General features: G+C 37.8%; 1 protein-coding gene across 1 annotated transcript; it reads right to left on the bottom strand.

Annotated features, from left to right (window-relative positions):
- Positions 1-7,742: 7,742 nt before the first annotated feature.
- On the bottom strand, positions 7,743-23,634 carry LOC108709869 (glycoprotein-N-acetylgalactosamine 3-beta-galactosyltransferase 1). Its single transcript, XM_018250095.2, has 4 exons — positions 23,554-23,634; positions 17,286-17,462; positions 11,453-12,111; positions 7,743-9,058 (listed from the first exon to the last, which is right to left on the bottom strand). The coding sequence occupies exons 2-4, from the start codon at positions 17,452-17,454 to the stop codon at positions 8,891-8,893; spliced, it is 996 nt and encodes a 331-aa protein (XP_018105584.2). The 5' UTR covers positions 17,455-17,462; positions 23,554-23,634; the 3' UTR covers positions 7,743-8,890.
- Between the last annotated feature and the right edge of the window lie 1,033 nt (positions 23,635-24,667).

The raw sequence follows: 24,667 nt of genomic DNA, 5'->3' as shown, positions 1-24,667 counted from the left end.
AAGAACAACGAATTGTCTAACATATCGGCACCACCAAGTGTATTTTCCTTTCCTTGTAATTTAAACATAGCTCTTATACTTCCTGGGTTTTCTTTTAGGAACAGTTCAGTATAAAATAAAAACTGGATAAATAGATAGGTTGTGCAAAATTAAAATGTTTCTAATATAGTTAGTTAGCCTAAAATGTAATGTATAAAGACTGGAGTGACTGGATGTCTAACATAACAGAACACTACTTCCGGCTTTGCAGCTCTCTTGGTTTCCACTGATTGGTAACCAGGCAGTAACCAATCAGAGACTTGAGGGGGGGCCACATGGGTCATAACTGTTGCTTTTTAATCTGAGCTGCATGCTAAGATCAATTGCAAACTCACTGAACAGTTATGTCCCATGTGGCCCCCCTTCAAGTCGCTGACAAACTAAGAGCAAGAGAGATGCAAAGTGTGAAGTAGTGTTCTGTCCTGTTAGACATCCGGTCGCTCCAGCCTTTATACATTACATTTTTGCCTAACTATATTAGAAACATTTTTATTTTGCACAGCCTATTTACCCAGTTTTTAATTTAATACTGAAATGTTCCTTTAAGTGATCCTTATTATGAACCAAAATTATTGAACACAATAAGCTTCTATGGATATTACCACTCCTGCCAGCTGCATTTTGTATCTCAGGTCTTGTCTTATGGACTGGGAAAAAAAGTCATTATCATCAGAAAACCCTCTAAAATGCAGAAAAGTAGAGCTGGCATACCATCAGTAAAAAAAGGTAACGCACCAAATTACCAGAGATTAGTAACCCATATTTAATAGTGACATAGGAATCTCCTGTGCAAAGCAAATTCTGCAGCAAAATTTTAAGAACAATGCATTTCCTTATTTGTTTAAAGTGAGGGCCCTTCTTTAATATTAAATTTGGTAAGAGAATAATTCCAAGCAAAAATGTGGGTGACTGTAAAGGGGTTATTTGCAAAACCCTGAATGCCAAAAATCCAAAAAATTGATGTTTGTTTAGTATAAAATCATAATTTTTAGTGAAAAAAAAAAATCACGAATTTTTCGGAATTTATTAAACCCCAAGGATTGAAAAGTCTGAATCTGAAAATCTGGCATCTCAGACCTGTGTGAAAATCTGATTTTTTCCCGCAAAGCAAATTTTGGGGAAAATGCAATAATAAGGGTAAAAAAACCTGAGCGGATTTGATCGGAGTTTGCAGTAGAAAATGTTGAGATAAAATCGGACTTTGATAAATAACCCCCTAAGGGTCATATACAACATGGAAGGCAGGATGTAAAGTACAAAAAGGGTGCAATCTGATTATTATTTCACAGCACAGTAAATGAATTGTCCCAAGTCTCTATACATCGTTTCGGAGCACACAGACCTGCAGCTTTTCCACATCTGAATAAAACACTGCCTGCAACATTAAGATATACAAGTTTGGGAGCAGTGGTGGCTGCAGTGGGACCCTTGTATTTACTGCCTGTCCTATGCCTTTTGCCCTGTTGTCAAGGGACTTTATAATGATGTTATTGTCAATGTCATTCCTAGAAATGGATCCTCCTTGCAGATGTGTTTATGGCTGCATTGACAAAAATGAATTTTTCACTGATAGGGAGACACGCTCAACAATTCCCTAACTAAAGGGAAAATTCACAGGAAAATATGAGCATTGAAGGGAACTTTGCAGACAGAACATATTCATAAATACATTTATACCAAATTTACACCTTAAAGCTGCCATACCGCACAGTTCTGTAGGGAAGCAAATAATCAGCGGATCTAATTAACAAGGTTAAACTGCACCATAGCAACCAATCAGATCTATTTTGCTTGCACAATCATCTGAATCAAACAATTTTTGTGACTGTCAGGATTCCCCAGTCCAGATTTTATGAATCAGCCCCTAGTTATTATTCCTTGTTATGGGTAACCCAGGCTGGTACTAGGGTTAAGCAGAAAAGATTGTCTTCTCTAAACCCTGCCCAGTGACTATCGCACCTAAGAACAATGCATTGAGCAGGTGCGAGTGAATGCTAGAATTGTGGTTTGGCGAGGGGGTTAAAGCAAGTTCTGGGGGAGAGTCCCTTGTGCTTCTGTACCTTCTTGTCCAGCTCTGTAAGTGATTCCAACTACAGTATATATATATATATATATATATATATATATATATATATATATATATATATAATAACGATATACTGTGTGTTTTCTGTGCACACAATAATAAGAGTTTATAGATAGAGTATATTTCCGCTTCAGAGGAAGTCTCCAGCCACATTTCTTGCAGTGGAAGGTTTAACAGACAGTGCTGTCCTGGCACGTGGCCTTAGCCCTGGCTCAATGGGGAAAAAAACCCAGAAAAAATTTAAAACGGTATCTGTGTTTTATTGGCAGGTTTATCAACTGATGTAATATAACATTTATAAAATAATATGCTGACCTGTTTATTGTCGTTTGTAGTTTCCATTAACACAAGAGTAACAAATTGGTCAGACCTGCTGATAAAGTAAGTTCCTTGGACTTGGGTCTTATATGTAAAAAATACCCATATACTTACATGCCAAATATTGCAGTTTGTTAGTCAGATTTATTTAAGAGTGGTATAATTTAGAAACCATTTTGTTGTAAAAAAAAAAAAAAAAAAAAAACACCACAAAATGGACAATGTGTTTTGATAATTTTTGCCCTGCATGGTTTTGCAAATGTTTCAGTAGGACAGATTGGCTCATCAATGACAAAACTTCAAATTGTGGTAAATTGCTAATAAAACTGATCACTTTGTGATAATGAGCAAGGGACCTGCTGCTAAGGCTTGCCACTGGCAAAAGTTCTAAAAGTGTCCAGTGCAAATTGCACTTAAAGCAACTTGACTTACGCAGGGACAGCTACCTGCACCTACCTTCCTATTTAAAGGGCATGTAAAGGCAAAAAATAAAATCCCATTTTTACTTTCTTTAATGAATAAGATACCTATCTCCAATATACTTTAATTAAAAAATGTGTACCATTCATACTTATGAACACCAGGGTGAGCCTCCGCTTACTTCCCAGCCATGCAGGACTCAAGCAGCTTTGTTTGTTTCCCATAGAGCAGTCAGCAACTGATTAGAGATTTGTATTGGATTTAATTTTGCCTTTACATCCCCTTTACTGTTAATAACTCCAACTGCAGGGACAAAGATCATGGAGCCAGATTTACAGATAAACTGGGATTATATTTGGAGGATTATTTTGCTGCAGCCACTGGTTCTGCAGAGTTGGAGAAAGTTTGTATTAAGCAATACAAAAACTATAAAATCCACATTAGACAACACAGGACCCAGTGCAGTTTACCTATTCTGATTATTAATCAGTCTTGCTGTATTGGCTTCTGGCAGATATTATTTGACTTGCTGTGCTGTTTTGATAATTTATGACGATCCGTAAATAGCCCAGATTACATTGAGCATGTGCAGTACAGTCTTGGTCTTGCAAAGATGTTTAACAAAGTTACAAGATGGTGACCCATGTGGCCAACTTTGAAAGCATAAATCATTTGTTTGATTAGGTTTGTGGTGCAGTAAGTCTCCTGCACGAGATCTGCTGAACGTATGTGGAAAAAAATCCTGTACGCAAGCAGACTTTATTCACAATAAATTTCTATTGTCCTGCCTCAATTCTGCCTTGTCAAAAGCCAAACAAGAGTACTACAGTACCCTTATAAACAATCACAAATCCAACCCACGACGCCTGTTTTCTCTATTCAATACTCTTCTCCATCCCTCATCAACAGTATCAGACAACCAGACACACTCTCCTCAGGACTTTGCCGATTTCTTTAAAGACAAAGTAGAGTCCATCCGCAATCAGATCCCTACCTCTACTAATGTAAACCAGCTCCTCCTTCCTAAGCCCCCTTCTGTATGTCTTAATTCCTTCCCTCCAGTAACAATGTCTGAAGTCTCCAAGCTTCTTTTGTCCTCCCCACTCACAATTTGCCCCCTTGACTCTATGCCCTCTTCTCTGCTCAAACACTGTGTTGCAGAGCTTACCCCACTACTTACTCACATCTTCAATTCTTCACTAGCTTCTGGAACCTTCCCTTCTCCTTTCAAACAGGCCTGTGTAAAGCCTGTTCTTAAAAAGACCACACTTGACCCAGCCTGTCTATCAAATTACAGTCCTGTCTCCCTTTTACCACTTGCCTCTAAACTCCTAGAGCGTATTGTGTTCTCCCGTATTACTAACTTTCTACACACCCATGATCTGTTGGACCCTCTGCAATCTGGTTTCCGGCCTGGTCACTCTACTGAGACTGCAGGTTGCCAAAGCCAAAGGTCACTTCTCCATCCTTCTCCTCCTTGACCTATCATCTGCATTTGATACAGCTGATCACTCTCTCCTGATGCAGATTCTCTATTCGCTCTTCTTACCTTTCTAACCAATCATTCACTGTCTCCTATGATAACAAAACCTCAACTCCAGTTCCACTTAATGTGGGGGTGCCGCAAGGCTCCGTACTTGGTCCGCTGTTGTTCTCCCTGTACACTCTGTCTTTGGGAGATCTCATCCATTCATTTGGCTTTAATTATCATCTGTATGCTGATGATACCCAAATATATTAATTCACCCCTTCATTAACAGCTGAAACAGAGGCTCAAATCTCTAACTGCCTCCTGGCTATCTCAAATTGGATGAACCAGCGCCACCTCAAACTCAACCTAACAAAAATTGAACTAATCATCTTTCCACCTAAGCCTACTCCCCTATTTACTATCTCTATTGATGGCATGCTCATTAATCCTGTCAACTCAGCTCGCTGTCTGGGGGTAATCTTTGACTCCTCTCTCTCCTTCTCTGTTCATATTAACAACACTGTCAAAACCTGTCACTTTTTCTTACGCAATATTGCCAAAATCTCGAATTTCTAGAGTTATTAAAGGTACTTTTTAGCACACCATTCATCATTTTTTTGTTTGTATTTTTTCTATTCTGATCTTTTACCAACTTTTATGGCGTTAGTGGTTTTAGAGAAATAGAGTTTAATCATCTTTGTTTCAAAAAGTTCTAATACCTTTAAAATTCACCCTTTAATAAATGGGCCCTTAGTGTCTCACAGAGAGAAACCAGAAACATTTCAGTCTAGCACTCAATTTAAAAAAGACTATCAGACCATGATTGATGTAAAGCGATTAGCCATTGTTGTAGTCCATTTTTGTTAAGTATATTCAAGCATATAAATAAATGCTCATTATACATACGGTATAATCCACGTGGTGGCAGTGTAATCCCCAGTTTCTGAGAAAGCAGAAAAAAATACAGTTAAACACCAACAATCCACAAGATGTCAGTGTAATCAACGTGCCATTAAATGCAATCCTGAAAAAACATTTTCTTTCTCTTATAATTGCTGTGGTGAGGTCACTATCAGGGTATCTGGTATGTCCAGGATGGAGTTTACAAATCTCCCAGATACCTAACAGAGTGGTACCTAAATTGCTAATCCACCCCGGGTGTTTTAAGTCTACCTAGGACATCTAACATGCATAATAAAAGACGGCTCAAGCCAAAATGTGGAGCTCCAGTCTGGGGGAGACAGGAGAGCCGTCTGTGTGAGCTCAGCAGGATACTTGGAATCACAACAAGGTTGGAACTTTGTTTTCTGTATGTTCTCGGTTTGGGAGTTAAGTGTTAAGCCTTCTTCTGTGCATAACTGACCTGTGTTTGTTAGAAACCTATTGAGTGGCAAGGAATTAATTTTGTACTGTTTATTTTGTTAAAAAGTTAAATGAACTGCCTGAAGGTTATTACACTTTTGTGAGTTGTGCTATACATTATTACATGTACTAGGTGCTCTACAGGAAGCATATACATTGGAGAAACGAGGCAAGAACTACTCACAAGGATGAACCATCACAGACATAAGATCAAGTCAGCCCAGCATACCCACTGCTAGATTCCCCCCTGCGTGTTTTTTTTAATAAAGCCGACAATTCTACACGAACACTGGTGTCCTCACATGGTGTCCTGGATCAGCGCCTAGCACGCGAGAGCTGTTATCTTGTGTTTGGGAGCTGCTATCTTGTTGCCTTCCCATTGTTCTGTTGTTAGGCTGCTGGGGGGGAAGGGAGGGGGTGATATCACTCCAACTTGCAGTACAGCAGTAAAGAGTGATTGAAGTTTATCAGAGCACAAGTCACATGACTGGAGGCAGCTGGGAAACTGACAATATGTCAGATTTCAAAACTGAAAATAACAAAATCTGCTTCCTCTTTTGAAAAATGGATTACAGTGCAGAATTCTGCTGGAGCAGCACTATTAAAACACATTAAAAATATGTTTTCCCACGACAGTATCCCTTTAAAGTTCAGTGAAGGAAAAATAACATATAATCCTTAGAAATAAATAAAATGATTCCCTGAAATCAGGAGGGAGTGGCTGACATAAGGAGTGCAGACAGGGGGAAGACACTGTAAAACGCGCCGGGAGATCTCCTGGTATCCTTCCGTCCCAGCGCGTCTTTACCAGGCTGAGGGGGCGCAGGCATGTCCAGCGCAGACGCCACAGTCTTCGAAGTGACGCTGGCGTTGCTTTGCCAGCATCGACACTGGGCATCATGACGCCAATCGTCATCATGGTATCATTTGGTAGGGAATTTGAATTTTGGAGCCAATTTCCCTTTAAAACACCAATTCTCCATTTTGACAGTGTCCAAGCTGGTTTCTGTTACAGATCCTGCCGAACCATTTCTACTTTTTGGATTATCCTGGTTATTTGACTCCTGCCTCCTATTCTAGCCGCCTGCCTTAACCATTATTGCCTTTTTCCTGACTACGTCCTGCCTAATCCTTGCCGGTACCTCATTTACGGACTATTTCACATGCTAACTTCTTATTGGTTCCACAGCAGAAAGCCTGGGGAATTCACAGGGATCTCCTGAGCATCTGAGTGTACCCACTGCTTCAAAAGTTCCTAACAGACGAGTACGTAACAGACACGTGGTGATTTTGCACTAATACATGTCTGAAGTGAGTTACTAAGCTTATGTTATTGATTATTTGAAGTATCAAGTAAAGCTCAGTGAAGGAAGAACAAAATAAAGTGCTTAGCAAAAAAATAAAATTATTCCCTGAAATCAACCATTAGGTAAATTATTTTAACAAAGTTCCTTGTTAAATCCCAAATGAGCAAACAATGGCCCTTTAGAATGATAAAATATATCTAAATATTTAGACCAGAAAAAATATTTATTTACTTTAAAAATTGTAAAAAAGTGCTTCTTGTAGACTCATTTGACTCAATCTCCTTTATAGATGGAAAATCTTTCTCAATCTAGCAAAGAGAAATACGTTTTCTCATAGAATCCATAAATAAATGTAATCAATTGAGTAGCTCTCTATCATGGTTAAAGCCATTTTATGCAAAAAAAGACATCTTCGTCTATCAAATCTATATGATGTGAACAAAGGCTACAGCCTTATTCTTATTCTTGTGAAATGAATGGACAGGACCAAAAAGTGTGAAATGATTGTCTTTTGAACATGAGTCCAGATTTTATTAGAGATAAAATTAATTCTACAGTAATAAGGAAGTTCAGTTATCTCAACAATTACATTAGTTAATCCATTAAGAGTTTAAGGGATTAGTATTTGTTATGTTTTGGTAGCTAAGGATGAGTAGAGTATAACAGTGCTTTATTAGCAGGTTCATGCAGCCATTACACAACAGTAACTTCCAACTCTATCACTTTTAAGCAGTATAGAAGTACTATGTATACACAGTATAACTCTTGTACACAGTGACATCTACAGGCCATTTGTATAAACACCACAGTTTTGTATTACAACCTTAAACATTGACTAGCCTGAAAATATGTTGTTCTCTCTTTCTCCATAAGATGTAACATTTTAATTTAGACAAAGTCCTAGGTTTACCATTCGCTGGGTCTGTAATATCCATTAAAAAAGTTGGATTACCTTTACCAAATTAATTTACCGAATTAATGAAGAAGAACACAATAATAGAACAAAACTTCCCAAGTTTTGGAAAGGAATAAAGGTAGTTAGATCAAAAACATTTTTTAGTGAAAGGGTATTTCTATACATAAATAGAACTTTTACATTGGGGGTGTGCTTTGAAATAACTAAGAACATCACTCAATTTTCTGTGAAAAATTGATAATATATGGCTATATGGTATTTTCCATAACTCTCTACCAGGATAAGTATATCTATCACCACCTTGAATTCATTCAATCACTTGCTAGTCTGAATCTCTTTAGGCTTCTTACCTTTTCCTTCTATGTGTATAGAAATCCATGCTAAATATGTAAATGTAAGTGTTTTTTTGTCAGTTCTAAACACAATCCTCCATGGCTGTTGATTTACCCACTGTGCATTCAGCATCCTATTGCTTCATGAAAGGTACCCAAATAATAGCCTCATAGATCAATATCTAGTCTAGAAGGTTGGAAAATCTGACCAGAATCGGCCATGAATGTGGTCTTTGTGCAATGTTTTTAAAAGGCCCCTGGGTCAGAATACTGGGCCAACGGAACACCGGGAAAAAAGATGGTGGGCCCGGGCCTCTGCCGGCACAGAACTGCTCCCCAGGCAACCCCATAAAGATCTGCACCACAGCCGCATGTGTGCACCGCATTTACACAGTTTTCTTACCGCAATTTGTGCTACATCTTGGAAAATCTTGGCATACAATAATATATTCCAGTATGTGGACACCTTAACTCCAATACCTTGGATCACATTTGTAAGTTAGCACAATGCATATGTTATTAATATCAGTATAATATCATTAACAGTAATAGCAAAAAATATTTTGGCACTTTGTTTATAAATCCAGGTATCAGAGCTGGGCAAAGTTTTTAGATTCAGAGGGTCTTTTTCCATGGAGATCAGTTGACATAAGCAGAGACGTTTGCAGCAGAGTCCTGAAGTGGAGGCTGGTAACGATACTGGTATCCATACGCCCTCAGGTGGTACACAAAATATTCCAATGTATACATCAGTTCCGGAGGAACATAGTGAAATGATATTGCAAGATCTGAGCAGCACTGTGGGCCCTAAGGACAATTTATAAACAATATATTAAATGATTTAATAAAATCTTAAAATAATATATATGAAATAAAACCAATAGAACTAAATAAAACTAGATTATCTCACAAAAGGAACCTGGAATATGTACTTAAGATTTTGCCTTTTGTAAAGTTTAATTTAGAAATATTCTATGATCAGCTTTTTTCCATCTCCAGTGAAAACTTTATGACTGCATTTATAACATTGTCTAGTTTTTTTTATTTGTTGGATACATCTGTAAATCCATGATACATTATTCTTCTTGCTTTAATAAAGGTGCTAAACTGTAGTGTATTTGACAATAGAAATCAACTAGTAATTCGTTTTGATCAGTGGACTACCAATTAGATCAACACAGACATCTAATTGGTTGCTGTGTTTAACTACACCTATCTTAGAGCTAATATAATGCAAACTGATAAATGTGGGGAGACAATGATTTCATATAAAACCTGCATGTCAGCCATATGATACTAATACATACAAAGAAATCTAGAGATCTAGAACAGGGTGGAGGCCACCTGAATATGTTTAACCTAAATGTGTCAGGGGCAGGGCTTGTGGGGGTGTGGGTGGTGCGTGTGATATCTGACCCCACATGACCTGAGTGCCAATAATTAGGGCTCCTGGAGGGGAGGTCCCTGCTAACTTATTCCTATAGAGTCCTATAATTTCTAGTGGGGCCCTTGCGAAACAATTAGTGCTTTAGTTGTATTGTATAAGTTGTAGTTGTATATTATGCTAACAGATTAATACTGTCTGGAGTATTTGTACTTTTAACAATGTTTCCATTATGGCCTACAGGTTGGAAAGCCCTTACAACTTTGCTTTGCCCTCATGGAGTTCCTCAAGGCTCTCTATTTGGCCATCTTCTTACTCTATACTTCTTCTCCATGAAAAATTTTCAGTCTACTCCTGACTTCACTCCTTTTGCCTTTTTCCCAGTTACAGACTGTCTTTCTGCTACTCCTCCTGGATGTCAGAAAACCACCTAAAACAGTTTTTTCTAAAGCAGAATTCATTATATTTCCTCCAACATTTTGTCCTGTAACTTAGGTTTCACCTTTCCATCAACCACTTATCTAGTCTCTTATAATTTCCTGCCTTAACTACTACAGGTGTTCCAGTATATCACCTTTCACAACTCCAATCTCAGCTCTGGTTTCAAAAAACACTTCTTCACTCAAGCTATGGGACAGATTTACTCGAGGGCGAAAATTCGCCATCGACCGATTTGCAGCCATCGCTACACATCGCCAGGTGAAAATTTGCTCAGACAACACTAATTCACTGGAATGCGGAGTTTCGTCATGGGCGCCAAACGCTGGCGATGTTTCGCTAGTGTTACTTCGGCAAAGCGAGCAATTGAAAGCGAAGATGCACTAGCGTTCATTTCCGCCTATTGCAAATTCGATAGAGTCTTGTGCTCAGGTTAATTTGCATACAGACGTCAGGAAATTTAAAATTTAATGGATGTATATGTTGCAGCAAATACATTACATTACACAAGTCCAGGGAACCTTAATAAATACAATAGAGTTGTTATAATGCCCTACACATGAGCCCACTGTATAGTTTATGTTCCATATGTTAGAAAATGTATGGGGGAACTTGGTTACCCAAATTTTAAGGACTCTGGCAGGCTATCACTCTGAAAAAAGGAAAAGATGCCAGCGTTTTTTGGACTTAGCTTTTTCCATTAAAAAATATGATGTAAGTAACAGAAGATTGAGGAAGATCTATGAACTTCATTGCACTTTGTCTGGTCTGAGCTGCCGAAGGCAAGTCTGGCGAAAGAGGTAACATTCAGTAAAATCTGCATTTTACTGAATTTGCACAGTTATGTCCATTCACAGAGCGAAAATTCGATAGACTGCGAATGACCGCAAGCATCTGACTCTTACGATAGCGAAGTGACGCCTGTGCCAGTTAGTAAATTGGCGATGTCCCTGCGGGCAGTAATGCTGTCGAATTGACGCTAGCATTAGCCACTTCACCCTTGAGTAAATCTGCCCCATTATGTCTGATCTTTACCACTCTTCACTTCTCATAGCTTTACCCAATTCTCAACTATAAGATGTCTCTCGTACTTCTACCTGTCTCTGCAACTCCCTCCTCGAGTTATCAGATTTAAAACTCTTCCTAAAGCATATTCAAAGCATCTTTATTAAACAGACATTAACTTCTTATAAATTACCAATTGTTTATCTCCCTTACATTTCTTTCTATGTACTCTACATTTCATGTACTCTAACCATCTAAATCTTTTTTAACTCTATAACACACAATTTTAAATTATTGTAATTGTTTGTTGTAAATTAATGTAAAGCTCCGTGTAACTTGCTGTGCCTGTAAAAAAGTATGATGATGTGACTCACCTGTATGAGAGGATAATAGCAGTAATTCCAGTAAATTGAGGATTTAGTGTAACGGGAAATTATATGGGTCTCTGGTGTAAAGGGATGAAAAGTCTCACGTTTTTCCAAGTCCCTAGAGTCCCCAGGTATAATTCCTAGTTTTTCCATGCACTGACCCAGTGCGAGATCTTCCACAGAGGATGTGTGGGTGCAGACACTGGTACGGAAAGCTTCCACAAAACGCTTCAGGGATTCCTTACTTAGGACATACCCAGCTCCACCGCTCATGTAACCCTGGTTAACAAAAGGTTTAAAGCGTTTGCCAAGATAGACAGGTTGTTCAGGGGAGTAATTGGAAAGCAGATACTGCAAGTTTTCCATCACTACATAGGTATCATCATCAGCCTTCAAGAACCAATCTGCTTGATCCAGATAGTTCTGGTGTATGTACTGGAAAGCCCGTATTGTCTTCCAGTACAGCTCTCCTCTCCCTTCCTTTGTTCCCAGTCCAATAGCTGGAAAACTTTCATTGGCTGTGGAACTCATAAATAACGTTATGTTACAGTGACGGGTCCAAGAGTGCTTAAGATGAATGGCTTTTTTTTGCAAGTTATCTGGTGAAGTCATTATCCAGCAAAGGACTCTGACCTTTCTAGAAAGATCCTCATGTATATTGTTATCTGAAGATAAAAACAGTAATTCATACAGTATGTCAGATACTAGATGGAGTCAAGAAATTCCAATGATTATCAGTTACTTTAACACAGCAAATTACACACAAATAAAAATATGTTCAAATAAAAAGTTCATTCATAAATAAAGAATTTTGCTGAAAGCTGATGAAGGAGAAGAAAAGGATTTAATTGAAAATCACTTTAATATAAGTACCATGGTTCCGCCTCCCTAACCGCTATAGGAGTTTGTCTGGATTTGCCTCCGCCATTTTGTAGCCACTGACTTCACTTCCTTCTGCGTCTCCTGCATATTGCGCATGCCCAAAGGTTTTTTCCTTGACCTCACGGATCATCAAGCTCCTACGCTGCACTATAATCACACGCAAATAGCAGAATGGAGATTGCTGCATCTTTACCCTTGGGTAACCACTGAACACCAATGTTTTCTGCAAAAATCATTTCTCAACATATATTTTTATCAAATCAGGCTTTATTATCTTTATGACATAATAAAATATGAATGTAGGGACCCAAAGGGTTAATTTCCCCTTCGGTCGGAGCCTCATGGCTGAGAGTGGGGTTTCCTAGAGTTTCCAGGGGCAGAGCTCTTGGATTGGTGCAGCATGGCTGATCCCAAAGGAAGCCACAAGGTGTCGCTGTGCACCAATATAAAAGGAGATTACCATGTGCTCATACATCCATTTTGATTTGGATCTTGATTTGGATGCAGGATGTAGTGATCGTAGGCTGGGGTGCTGGAGCCTATAAAGATTTCATCGCTGTGGATGCCTGTCAGCTCTTTGTGAGACTACCAGTCTGTGTGACTCCTTTGGGGTGAGTGTTACCTGAGGAAAGGGGTAGGAAAGGATTAGGATCCAGCGATCTCCTGTTTGGAGAAACAGGCTGTTTGTGTGCCTGCCACGTGGGAGCAAGTAATTTCCAGTGGGAAAGGTATTTGGGCGGGTAGTGCTACCTAGGACTGGTACTCTTTTGGGGACAAGGGATTGAGACTCTTGGGCTGCCAAAATGGAGTAGTGCGGGACTTTTCCTGGCAGGGAATTACCAGGACTGGACTGCTATAGGTTCCTAAGGTAGTGGGCATTTTCATTAATGTAAAGTTTTACTTCCCCTTTAATTTTGCATAAAAGTTATATTTGTTATATAATAAAGTGTGTGATTGATTTGATGTCCTAATGGGGCCACCGCAGATGTATTCCCGGATCCCATTAAGTGGAGGCACTGCCAGAGAAGCATTCCCAGTACCCTTTCACCTTGCAAAGGGGACTCAGAACTCGAGTTGGTAAGCAGGTACGACCTTGGCTCCAGGGGGGTTGGCCAAGTTGCCGTTACATGAAATTAATGGTTTTTATTAGCAATAATTTTTTTAAAAAAAACGTCATGACTCCTACATTCTTTTTATTATTTAAGGCCTATGAAATATTTTACACATTTATGAATTGTTTAGCTTTAGGGAGAGGGGCTTGCAGGAGTGTGTTTAGTGTAGTCATAGAAACAATAGGGGCGACATCCTATTGGATAATGTGACTAAGTGGGCGGGGCTAACAAGGTCAAGACTTTCAGCACGTACAAGCTGATATGCTAATACAGAAAGAAAAAAAACGGCAGCAGCAGCTCAGCATTTAAGTGCACATGTGTTTGCCTGGGGAAGGAGGGAAGCAGCGCTGAATTGAAACAGGTACTTATTTGCAGGACCGGACTTTGCCATTTCATAGGTAAACTAAGCAACAGGACACTGAGTGGGGGGAAGAACACTTAATAAATAGATTTGATTCCAAAATTAATTCCAATTAATACAAATTACTAGGCAGCAGCTTTTGGAAAAACTAGACCACTCTTTATATCATTTTCTCTCTCTGTTTTCATGAACTTGAGCAGGTGGCCTTACTATTTATTTTATAAATTTATAATTATTGACTCCATTTTCTATTTGTATATTGGAATTCATTTGGGAATCAAATCTATTTATTAAGTATTGCACAGCACTTCAAATCCTTTGGAACTACTTATTTATTTAGCCTGTTGATGAATTCTTAAATAAATTGGCGCCAGGGTGGATTCAGCTGCCATTAAGCATGCAACCTACACATTTTGCTGGTCATGGAGTGCACTGCCGGCTACCTTATGGTTATATTTTTGTTACTATGAAAAGAGCAGCCTTTTTTCACTTTCCTTTTGTCAAATATGTTATTACAGGAGTATGCCTTGCATGACAGTGACACAACTGGCTTTAAGTGCTCTCTATAACACTGGCATGCACTTTTTATGTACTACTGATGTTTCTGAATAGACTAGTGACGATCACAGGGAGGATATGTGATCCATACATCATCTCTAGTACAGATCAAGCATAGAAACAATAAGAATATGAAGGGTTTGAGAATCTTGCTTTGGGCATTCCCATTCCCTCAAGGATAGATTTTCTTTGGATTACAGTATATGCTCTCATGCCAGTTAAGTCTGCATTTCTCAGTGAAATGTTTACTTGTTTGCTATGCCTGCCATTGCCTGGGGACATCCGAGACTTGTGTTCTTTATATAAGGACAACTATTCAAATATGCCAATACTATGAACTAACTGAGGGGGTTATTAATCAAAGTCTGAAAAATTCTCGCTATTTTCTGAATACGTCTCCGACTACAAATCCGCACTTACTTTTTTCCATTGGACTTTTAACATCTGACTTTAATAAATCCCGAAAAAATTGTATTTTCCCCCTTTAAAAGTCCGACCAGAAAAATACAGAGCTTAATAAATAACCCCCTAAATGTTTGCTGTCACTTTAATTAGGCAGTATCAGAACTGCAGCTTTTCAAGATTATTCTTCTGCAAAGGACCAGGAATCACTGTGTTCTGATGATGAATTACTGTAGAGGATTCAGAATGTTTTGACATTAAGGTCATTCCACCTTTTATTAAAGCAGTCACACCTACTTTATATCTTGACGACATTCAGCCCAAACCTTCTGCTACTTGGTATAAGTGAAGTAGGGCCAGGCACTTGCAGATTTACTGCAAAAAGTTTTATTTCATGTTTTTTTCCAGTTTTATTGCTACTTGGATCAAGGGTCCAAAAAGATCTCTGTAGAGACCATCAGGGAATGTAATTAAAGTCGCAAAGAACAAAACAATTCGCACCAATAAGAATAAAAATCCACATCTCACAATGCAATAATGTTCCTTCAAACTGTTATTACATTGCGAATTTTAATTGCGCACTCTTAAGAAGTGATTGAAGGTGTCGTAATCTTTTGGAGCAAACATAACGACTTTTTCAATAAGAAGTTTTATTATATTAACTGCGCATTGTCGCAAACTATAAAATTCGCAAACGATCTTCCACTGTTGGAAGTGGTTGCTAAACAGTTTTCGCAAAAGTTATATTAAATTCGCGTGAAGCAAAATTTGTTAGCGCAAAGGCATAACTTTTCAAATTGAGAATACTGTTTCTGTTAGCGACTTTTATTATATGCCCACGCAGGTTTGCTAATCTCTACTATTTTCTTCAAGATAACTTAGAGACTTGGGTGAACCCACCTTCAGCTGATGTTCAAGTAGCATGTTTGTCCAAGAACACTGCTTTACCAATTGATGACATTTCTGCCCTTAAGCATCGAATGGATTTGCAAATGGAGACAGAATTACAAAAACCCTATATGCCAGCAGGTGCCACTTGCATTGCAAACTGTTGCTGAAACTGTATCAGTATCTAAACCTACGGCCATCTGGTCTGATACTATTGAGCAAGTCATTTTGGAGGATTTACTTAAGGAGACTGTGTGTGAAGCCATTCATCACTTGAAAAAATCAGCAGAATTTTATCTTGGAGTATCAGTCGATCAATCCTGCTTCAAAGAAAGTCTGTAACATTTCTTATACTATTCCTAAGAATACGTTATGTAAACTTCCATATAAAGGCAAACATCTTTTTGACAAGCAATTACATGATACAGTATCATCTACAAATGATACTGTAGGAACACCTTCCTCAAAAAGACAAATGGATAGATTTTCCTTCAAATGCTGAGATGAAGCAAAAATGTATTAACATGAAAGGGAGTATATCGTGACAGTCTGATGAATATTTTGTGAGTGAATCCAAAGCTCCGGCCATTTCCGGTAGGAGAGATTCTTGAATTCTGGAAGGTTTGAGCTAAAGAAACTCGCCTACTGGACATTATTGTCATCTACAGTCTTGTATTGCTGGGTGGAGGCCCTGAGCAAAGGGTACCCAGACAAAGAGACAGTATTTACAGTATGTACAGTATTTTTCCCCTTTGATCTTTCCATTAATATTGAGTCCTGAAGAAGTTACTTTTGTCTCAGATGGAAGTGACTACAATGCTTTTGCATCGGCATTGCAGGGTAGGGACATCTGCTACCTACCACAGGATCTGGAATCGTTTTACCTCTTGGTCTGAAGCCAGGGATTTAATTCCTTGGATCATTCTTCCACTGAAATCCTGGATTTTCTTCGGGCTGGCCTAGATTATGGTTTAAGGTGAATTGATCTCATTGACCTTTTATATTGTTTTTCATGAGGAAATACTTATATTGAGACCAATTCCATCTTTTTTGACAAAAGTAGTTTCTGGGTTTTACATGAATGAGCCTATTGTCTTATCAACATTGCTGTTGGATGATGGAGAGAACCACTGAAATGTCAGACGATTTAAATGTAGGAGGAGGAGAAGGTATTAATGCATGTTAGGGGCATCTATGTTTTTTCTGTATATACCAGCAGGGAGAGCATACCCAAATGCAATTATTACGCTTCTTTGAGGATGACCAGGAATAGAAAATTATGGCCTGGTGTTTATTTGGATGATTGAATTTTGATGGCCAATTTTCTTTTTTTCAACCAGACGCAACTATGCTATGAATTGATTCTTTTCTGCACAAAGTCAACACCTCTCATCTCTTAGAGTGAGCTATGCACCTTACTATCTAATAAGCTACTCCTCCAAAACCTTAGCTGGCTTACCATTATGGGGGCTACCTGAAGTAAAGGTGTTCAAAAGCCTTTACCCACCTATAATTATGTAACATGATCATCACTCACAGTGCTTTATAGAGAAAGGTGATAAATAATCAAGGCGATTAATATAAAAACAAGAGATATTCAGAGATAACAGTACAGTACATTAGCTTCTTTACATACTTGATTTGACTTGAATGAAATTTACATTAATCCATTTCCAGGGTCTTGGAAGTTTATGCCATTTAGAAACCACTGAGACATTGCTGGACATGTATAACGTAAAGAAGAATCCCACTATGAGACCAAGGGAAAAGTAACAGTATGATAGAGTGGGACATGGAAATTTCATTGTAAGTTCTGCAAAACAAAAGATGAAGATGGTAGAGTATACAAATTAGATCTGATAAAGAGAATAGGGGTGAGACTAATAAGAACACTCAGTCCCATAGGAAGAACTGATAGAAGTCAGAATGAAATAAAATGAATGAAAACACTGTTGGATGATGATGGAGAGGAGTCTGACACTGAATACTTACAAAATGAATAAAAAAGAAAAAATGGCAATTAAATAAGTTAGATTCAATAATTTATTCATCGAAGAAGACAACTCTCAGGAATATGCATAAGCCTAAAATGAGCCTTTCTAAGAGCAAGCTACATATTTTGTAGTCAGGCAAAACAGACTATTTGGCATACTTGACAATTTAAAGCAATACTAAAAGTTAAAATAAAATATGCATTTAGATGAGCCAAAGCTGCAGATGGGGTATCTCTCACCTAGTATATACAGTATATTACTAAAGAAACAAATATTTAAAATGTTTTGAATGTGGAAAAGATATAAGGTTTTCTAGTGTAATTAATCAAATGTAATTTTTTTATTTATATATGAAGACTACAAAGTAGAATCATCATATAGGATAGGTTTAGGTCGAAGTGATGCTGTTAATATAGGTATTGGTTTGAATGAAAAAGCAGCCTAGCTAGTTACACTGGGTCAGTAACATTATGGCTCCTCTAATTTGTAAACCAAAGAGAATGTACTGAGGGCTTTCTTACCGTATACAGTAGAATAAAGGCTCTAATTTGTATTAAAAAAGTGTGCTAGGATTCTCCCCAGTCTAGACATTAGTCTGCAGGTCCTAATTCATATAACAAAGACACTGTACTGGAAATTTCCTCAATACACCCAGAACATCTTTAGTATATTCACAAGAAGCCTGCGTCCAACATTAGTATCATACTGAAAAGGGAAAGCTCTAGTAGTTTCCAAAAAGAATCTTTATGGACATAACAGGACAATTTCCCCTGCATGTAGTTGCTGTATTCCAGGTCTGTGTTTAATGGAGGACTCGGGTGCACTGCCCTGAACCTACATCATAGCTAGTATATACAACAGAATATACATCTTGGAAGGCACTCTAAGGAAATGGCTCTAATTCAGGTTTGCAATATCAATCAAACTTTTCTTTATTGAAACACATGCACTTTATCATAGATACAATGTTACACAGATCACACAGCTTTTTACACTTACAATAGCCATGGCATTGCACATACAATAACAAGCACCAATGCATATATGTGGGAATGTAATAAAATTAGATAATGGAAAAAATATTCACAATGTAAAAAGTTATGCTTTTGTGCGAACAATTTTTCCTTTGCGTGGATTTATTATAGCTTTTGAGAAACTGTTTAACGACCCAGAAACCCAGAAACTGTTTAATGACCACTTCCAACAGTCGAAGAAGTTTTGGGAAATTGTATAGTGAATGTGCAGTGAATGTAATAAAATTTCTTACTGAAAAAGTTGTTAGGTTTGCTCCAGAAGATTACAACACCTTCTAGCACTTCTTTAGGGCTCTTACACATGAGCGTTTTGACCTGCGCTCCCCTGCGTTCCGTTTTTTGGCGTTCAGCCGCAGGGGAGTGCAGGAATAGACGCAAGTCATTATTTGAAATGGCGCGTGTAGGCTCCGAACGCAGGAAAAATGCAGCATGTTGCGTTTGAACCTGCGTTCGGCGCCTACACGCGCCTGTGTGAGTACAGCCCCATTTCAAATAATGACTTGCGTCTATTCCTGCGCTCCCCTCTTACGCATGTGTAAGAGCCCTAAAAGTGAGCAATTAAATGGGCAATTAAAACTTGCAAAATTGCAAAATGCTTCCTTGTTCCTTTCCTTATTTGTTCAAATTGTTTTGCTCTTTGTGACTTTTATTACATTCCCCATTAAGTCTTCTACTAACAAATAAGTAACTACATATGTATAAAGTGGAATTTAGTGTTGGCACATATAGTGGCGCTCATCTATACTGTATAAACACTGGGCAAAGTTGCTACTGGGCAGTAACCCACAGTTACCGAACAGTGATTAGCTATTTTCAGCCAGCTGCAGCTTGAACACCAAAAGCTGATTGGTTGCTATGGGTTACTGCCCAGGAGCACACTTGGCCAGTGTTTCTAAATGAGCCCTAGAAAGTGATAAGGAATATACAGTATATACACCCAGGTTGGAAAGTCCATAGGGTGAGCGATTTACACTATTAAGGAAGTTGTCACTACATAAACAGAAATCAGATGATTGCTTTCAGTGTTCAACCTGCAGCTGGCTGAAAAAAGCTAATCACTGTTTGGTTGCTATGGGATACTGCCCAGGGGCAAATTAACCCCACTAATTGTAAAGACAATGCTACCTCATGTACAGAAAAGGACTGAATTGGGAATGAGTTTAGTGACTGGCATTAATTAATGAATGATATGTGAATGATAAAAGAAAAAAAAACCGGAAAGAAAAATGACCATATGTAGAGAGTATTTATATGATAAATGCATTATACTACATATGATATATATTTATAATATAGGGAATGTGTTTGCTAAATTGCACAATTAGTATGTTACACAACTGTGCAAACAGTGTCATTGAATTATAAGTAGCTAACTTGCATTGCGAGGGGGTTACATGCTTTTTGTGTCTGGGTAAACAAAGGATATAGAACGGTTGGGGTAATTAAATATCAAAACAAGGAATACCTCTGTTCTTACCCAGGTCACTATCCAAAATTATTATTTCTTAAAAAGAACCCCCCTAAGGTTTTGTCTAAAAATGGTATAAACCGTTATGAAATAACAGGCCGACGCGCGTTTCGCAAGTTGCTTTTTTGGATAGTGACTTGGGCGCTCCTTTTAGCCCTGACTAAGGAGATTCCTATCTGCACTCTTTTTTAACTGTTTTCACTATAAGTGCCCTGGGATTTGTGGTTTTTTAGAAAGATAGCTCTTCAATTAGCCAGATAAAATAGAATTGAGACCACATTAAATTGATTTTTAATAATCCGATATTCACCAATACTTAATGAACTGTTTATGAATTTCAAATTATAAAGTATGTATAATACATTAATTGAAAATCTACTTGAATTTTAATTTTACTTCAATTAAGCACTAAATCGCTTTATAATACACCAATTCATCTTTAATAACCTCAATTAAGGCTAATTTATTAATTTATGTAAACCAAGCACTTGCACTTTGTGGGAATATTTATTAAGGGGGCATTTAATATATACAGAGCTACGGGATCAAAGGGTCCAATCTAATACTGTAAGATATAGGGATAAATATTTACTTTGGGTGTAAGGGGGATACTTTCCTAATCAATTCTATATATCTGACGACAGATCATTTCCTTTTAATTGAACTATTTAATAGGGCTATTCAGTGTTTAATTTATTTCAAAGTAGGCCTACACATGCACACTGCATATTTGTTTGTTGTTTTCTGTTGTTGTAACAGTTAGAAATTAAAAAAAAAACTTTTAAAAGTTTATAAGCTATGTTATGTATTGCGGCACCAGACTATTTTTCTTTAATGGAAGAGGGGGCAAAATGGCTCTTTTGATAGTAAAGGTTGCTGATCCCTGTGGTAGAGGTTGATCTTGGTTAATTCTGTCCAAAGAATGTTTTTTTCAGAACTGTGCTGACTTTTTTAGATTTTTCTTTTAGCATAGTCCAATCCAGCCTTTCTATTCTTGATGCTTATGAGTGACTTGCACTTTGCAGTGCACCCTCTGTATTTACTTTTATGCAGTCTTCTCTCTGGTAGACTTGGGTATCGATACACCTACCTCCTGGAGAATGTTGTTGACTTGTTTGGCTGTTGTGAAAGGGTTTCTCTTCACCATGGAAATGATTCTGCGATCATCCACCACTGTTGTCTTTCATGGTCGTCCAGGTCTTTTTGCATTGCTGAGTTCACCAGTGCTTGCTTTCTTTCTTTCTTTCTTTCTTTCTTTCTCAGGATGTAACAAAATGTAGATTTTTCCACTCCTAATATTGTAGCAATTTCTCTGATGTTTTTTTTCTGTTTTTGCAGCTTAAGGATGGCTTGTTTCACCTGCATGGAGAGCTCCTTTGACTGCATGTTGTCTGTCTTCCACATACAAGCACCCCCCCCCCTCAAATCAACTCCAGGGCTTTATCTGCTTCATTGATAATGACATAACAAAGGAATTGCCCACACCTGCCCATGAAATAGCCTTTGAGTCAATTGTCCAATTACTTTTGAGCCCCTGAAATGAAGTGATTGTGTTAAAAAAAGGCTTTAGTCCTCACATTTTTATGCAATCTTTTTGTTCAACCCATTGAATTAAAGCTGAAAGTCTGCCGTTCAACTGCATCTGAGTTGTTTCAATTAAAATTCATTGTGGTAATGTACAGAACCAAAATTAGGAAAAAAAGTTGTCTCTGTCCAAATATTTATTGGCCTAACTGGTAGGACAAGAATAAGTATTTTATGACTTAGGAGGTAGATAACTTTATTGTTTGCTTAATTAAGTATCCTTCAATCAGAATCTGGTTAGGGTAGCAGGGACAACTATGTGCATGTATCAGTGGTACTAAATCTGTTCAAGAGGTGTTGGCTATTTGTACAGTAGATGAAATGTATTAATAAATTATTATTGATATCCAAAATCAGTATTTTTGCAAATCAAAGGATGGAATGCAGTATAGAGCATATAAATATGGTTTTCTTATAAAGATGTACAATATACATCTGATTGTTTTAGTGAATAACTTATGTTGGTGAAAAGTAAAATACTAAATACACCATGAAACGCATAAAGCAACAAATATCCCCTACAGGGACAGGCAGCAATGGGGCAGCCCCACTGCATACATTTAATTAATAATATAAATGCTGTTAGGCTTGGGCACATAAGGTCCATTGATAAATCCTCCCTGTTTATTTTGTCATTTTTTTCCTTTGTCCTCTTTCCTTTTTAGCCTCCATTTACCTCTTCATTTTGTCCTGCTGTCCACCCCTCTTACCACAATTTCATCCCTTTCCTTCTTTCTAATGCAGCGATAACCAGCACATTTGCCATTTTCTAATTTCCTACAGCTTCAGGTATGTCTTGTTATTTTTTTCCCCCTTAATGTGGAAGTTTCGGTACAGCTACGTAGGGATAGGATAATCCAAATGGAGGCTCAAAGTGCACTTTCCAGACTATCCAATCATTGTTTTGGTGTTCCAGGACTTATATGAGATGAGCCACATTTATGAAACAGTGAGAGAGTATGTGTGTCCTTTGATACCTTTGAAATACAAATTGCAATTTTCCTCTGCTGACCTGTAGTAAGCTATATTCACTTTTTGGAAAATATGTCCCAATATTAGGATATTCCCATTCCTACTTTTAGAAAATAACCATTATAAACAAACTATGCATGCTGAGTTGAGATTCAATACAAGAAGAAAGATTTGTGGAAATAATAAGGTTTATGGCTTTGGAAAACACCCTATCACAAAACCAAATTGTTTTTTCTAGAAGTACTCAGTGAAAGAGTTGAAATATGGCAATCACTATTCCCTTTTAAAATCTCAAGGTGATATAAAAGATGACAATATAGAAACAGGACATAAGGACAAATCAACAGGACATAAGGACATAAGGACTGGACAAATCAACCAGAAGAAGGTAGAAAAAAAGGAGCATTATCAGAGATAACCAAGGAAGCTTATGTGCCTTCTAACTAATTATAGAATTGTTTTAAGATGACTTGAACATGATAAGTTTAAACAAAATACTCCAGCACACGTTTTCTGCTTAAGGGTTAAACCCGTGTTTAATGTCAAGTGCTGGAGTATTTCGTTTGAATTGATTGGTGAAGGTGCCGTCCTCCTATAGCTCAAGCACCGTACGGGAAATTGAGAGACCAGGTGTGCACCTGCAACCTTTGCTGATCTACGTTGAACATGATAAGATAAGATAGATAAGATTCTTCATTTGTCACATGCATAGTTCAACATGCAGTGAAATGCATCCTATAGACTGTGCAAAATGAAAATTAAAACATACTAGTTAAATACTACAACTAAGTACAAAAAGATGCCACTGTTTCAGTTATAAAATATATGTGAATTGCAATATACAGTACTTACAGTAAAACCACTGCTGTATTTAGCTCCACTTGTAAATCAGACAGTTCGGGAGCAGCACTCTAAAAGTATCTGGGCTCCAAAGCAGTTCAGCTTGTTCTATTTATACTCTCTGCTCAGGTGCTTATAATAAAACTCCTCTAGCCTCTTACTTGTTATTTTGTGCCCAGTCAGTCACCAGCCAGCACTATGAATGAGTCCCAGTAGTTCTATTTATTTTACCTGCTCAGGTGCCACTGATGACAATGGAGCCACCCCAACCTATTGCTTTTTACTTACATTTAAAATAAAATATTTAATTTCTGTTGTTTTTTTTAGCTGAATAATATTTCAGCCAATATGCATTCATAGCTCTCCAGCTGAGTGAGGCCAGTGCCATGAGCAGCATTTTACACTGCTGGTGTAGATACATTAAAGGAATAGTAACACCAAAAAATGAAAGTGTTTTAAAGTAATGAAAATATCATGTATTGTTGTCCTGCACCGGTAAAACTGATGTGTTTGCTACAGAAAAACGACTATAGTTCATATAAACAAGCTGCTGAGTAGCAATGGTGGAAATTGAAAAAAGGCTATATGGCACAGGTTAAATAGTGGATAACAGATACCATTATGTTCTACAGAGCTTATCTGCTGTGTAACTTGCTCATACTAGCCCATGACTCACACCTAAGGGTAAATCTACTATTGCCACTACTAAAACACTTTACCATTAGGGTCCATGGACTTGCATCAATGGCAATGGTTGGTGCAGATGGATCAAACTCAAGGGCAGTAAACAGTGTAATCAGTTACAAGGAAACCCTATTACAATGATATTCTCCCTAGCTTTCACTGAGATGCTTTCTTACTTTTGGGCATTTCGTTACTTTACTGGCTTCCGGGTACCATACACCCACTTCTACAGAGTGGAAGCCGCCCTACTTCTCAACCAGTGAGTACACATAATTCTCCCCAAAACTATATTATATATGTAAATACTCCCATTGAGACAGCCAGCCTCTGGTTCCACAAGGCCTCTAATAAAAAAGGATATAGTTTGGTAGATGTAAGCACTGAGACACCTGGGGAGGGGGGTATTTACTAAAACTCGACTTTTTCTCACTATAATTAAAAA

This window comes from Xenopus laevis, chromosome 2S (assembly GCF_017654675.1).
Source record: "Xenopus laevis strain J_2021 chromosome 2S, Xenopus_laevis_v10.1, whole genome shotgun sequence".
NCBI lineage: Eukaryota > Metazoa > Chordata > Amphibia > Anura > Pipidae > Xenopus > Xenopus laevis.
The sequence above is the reverse complement of the archived record's forward strand: the minus strand, read 5'-3'. Positions and strand labels throughout refer to the sequence as shown.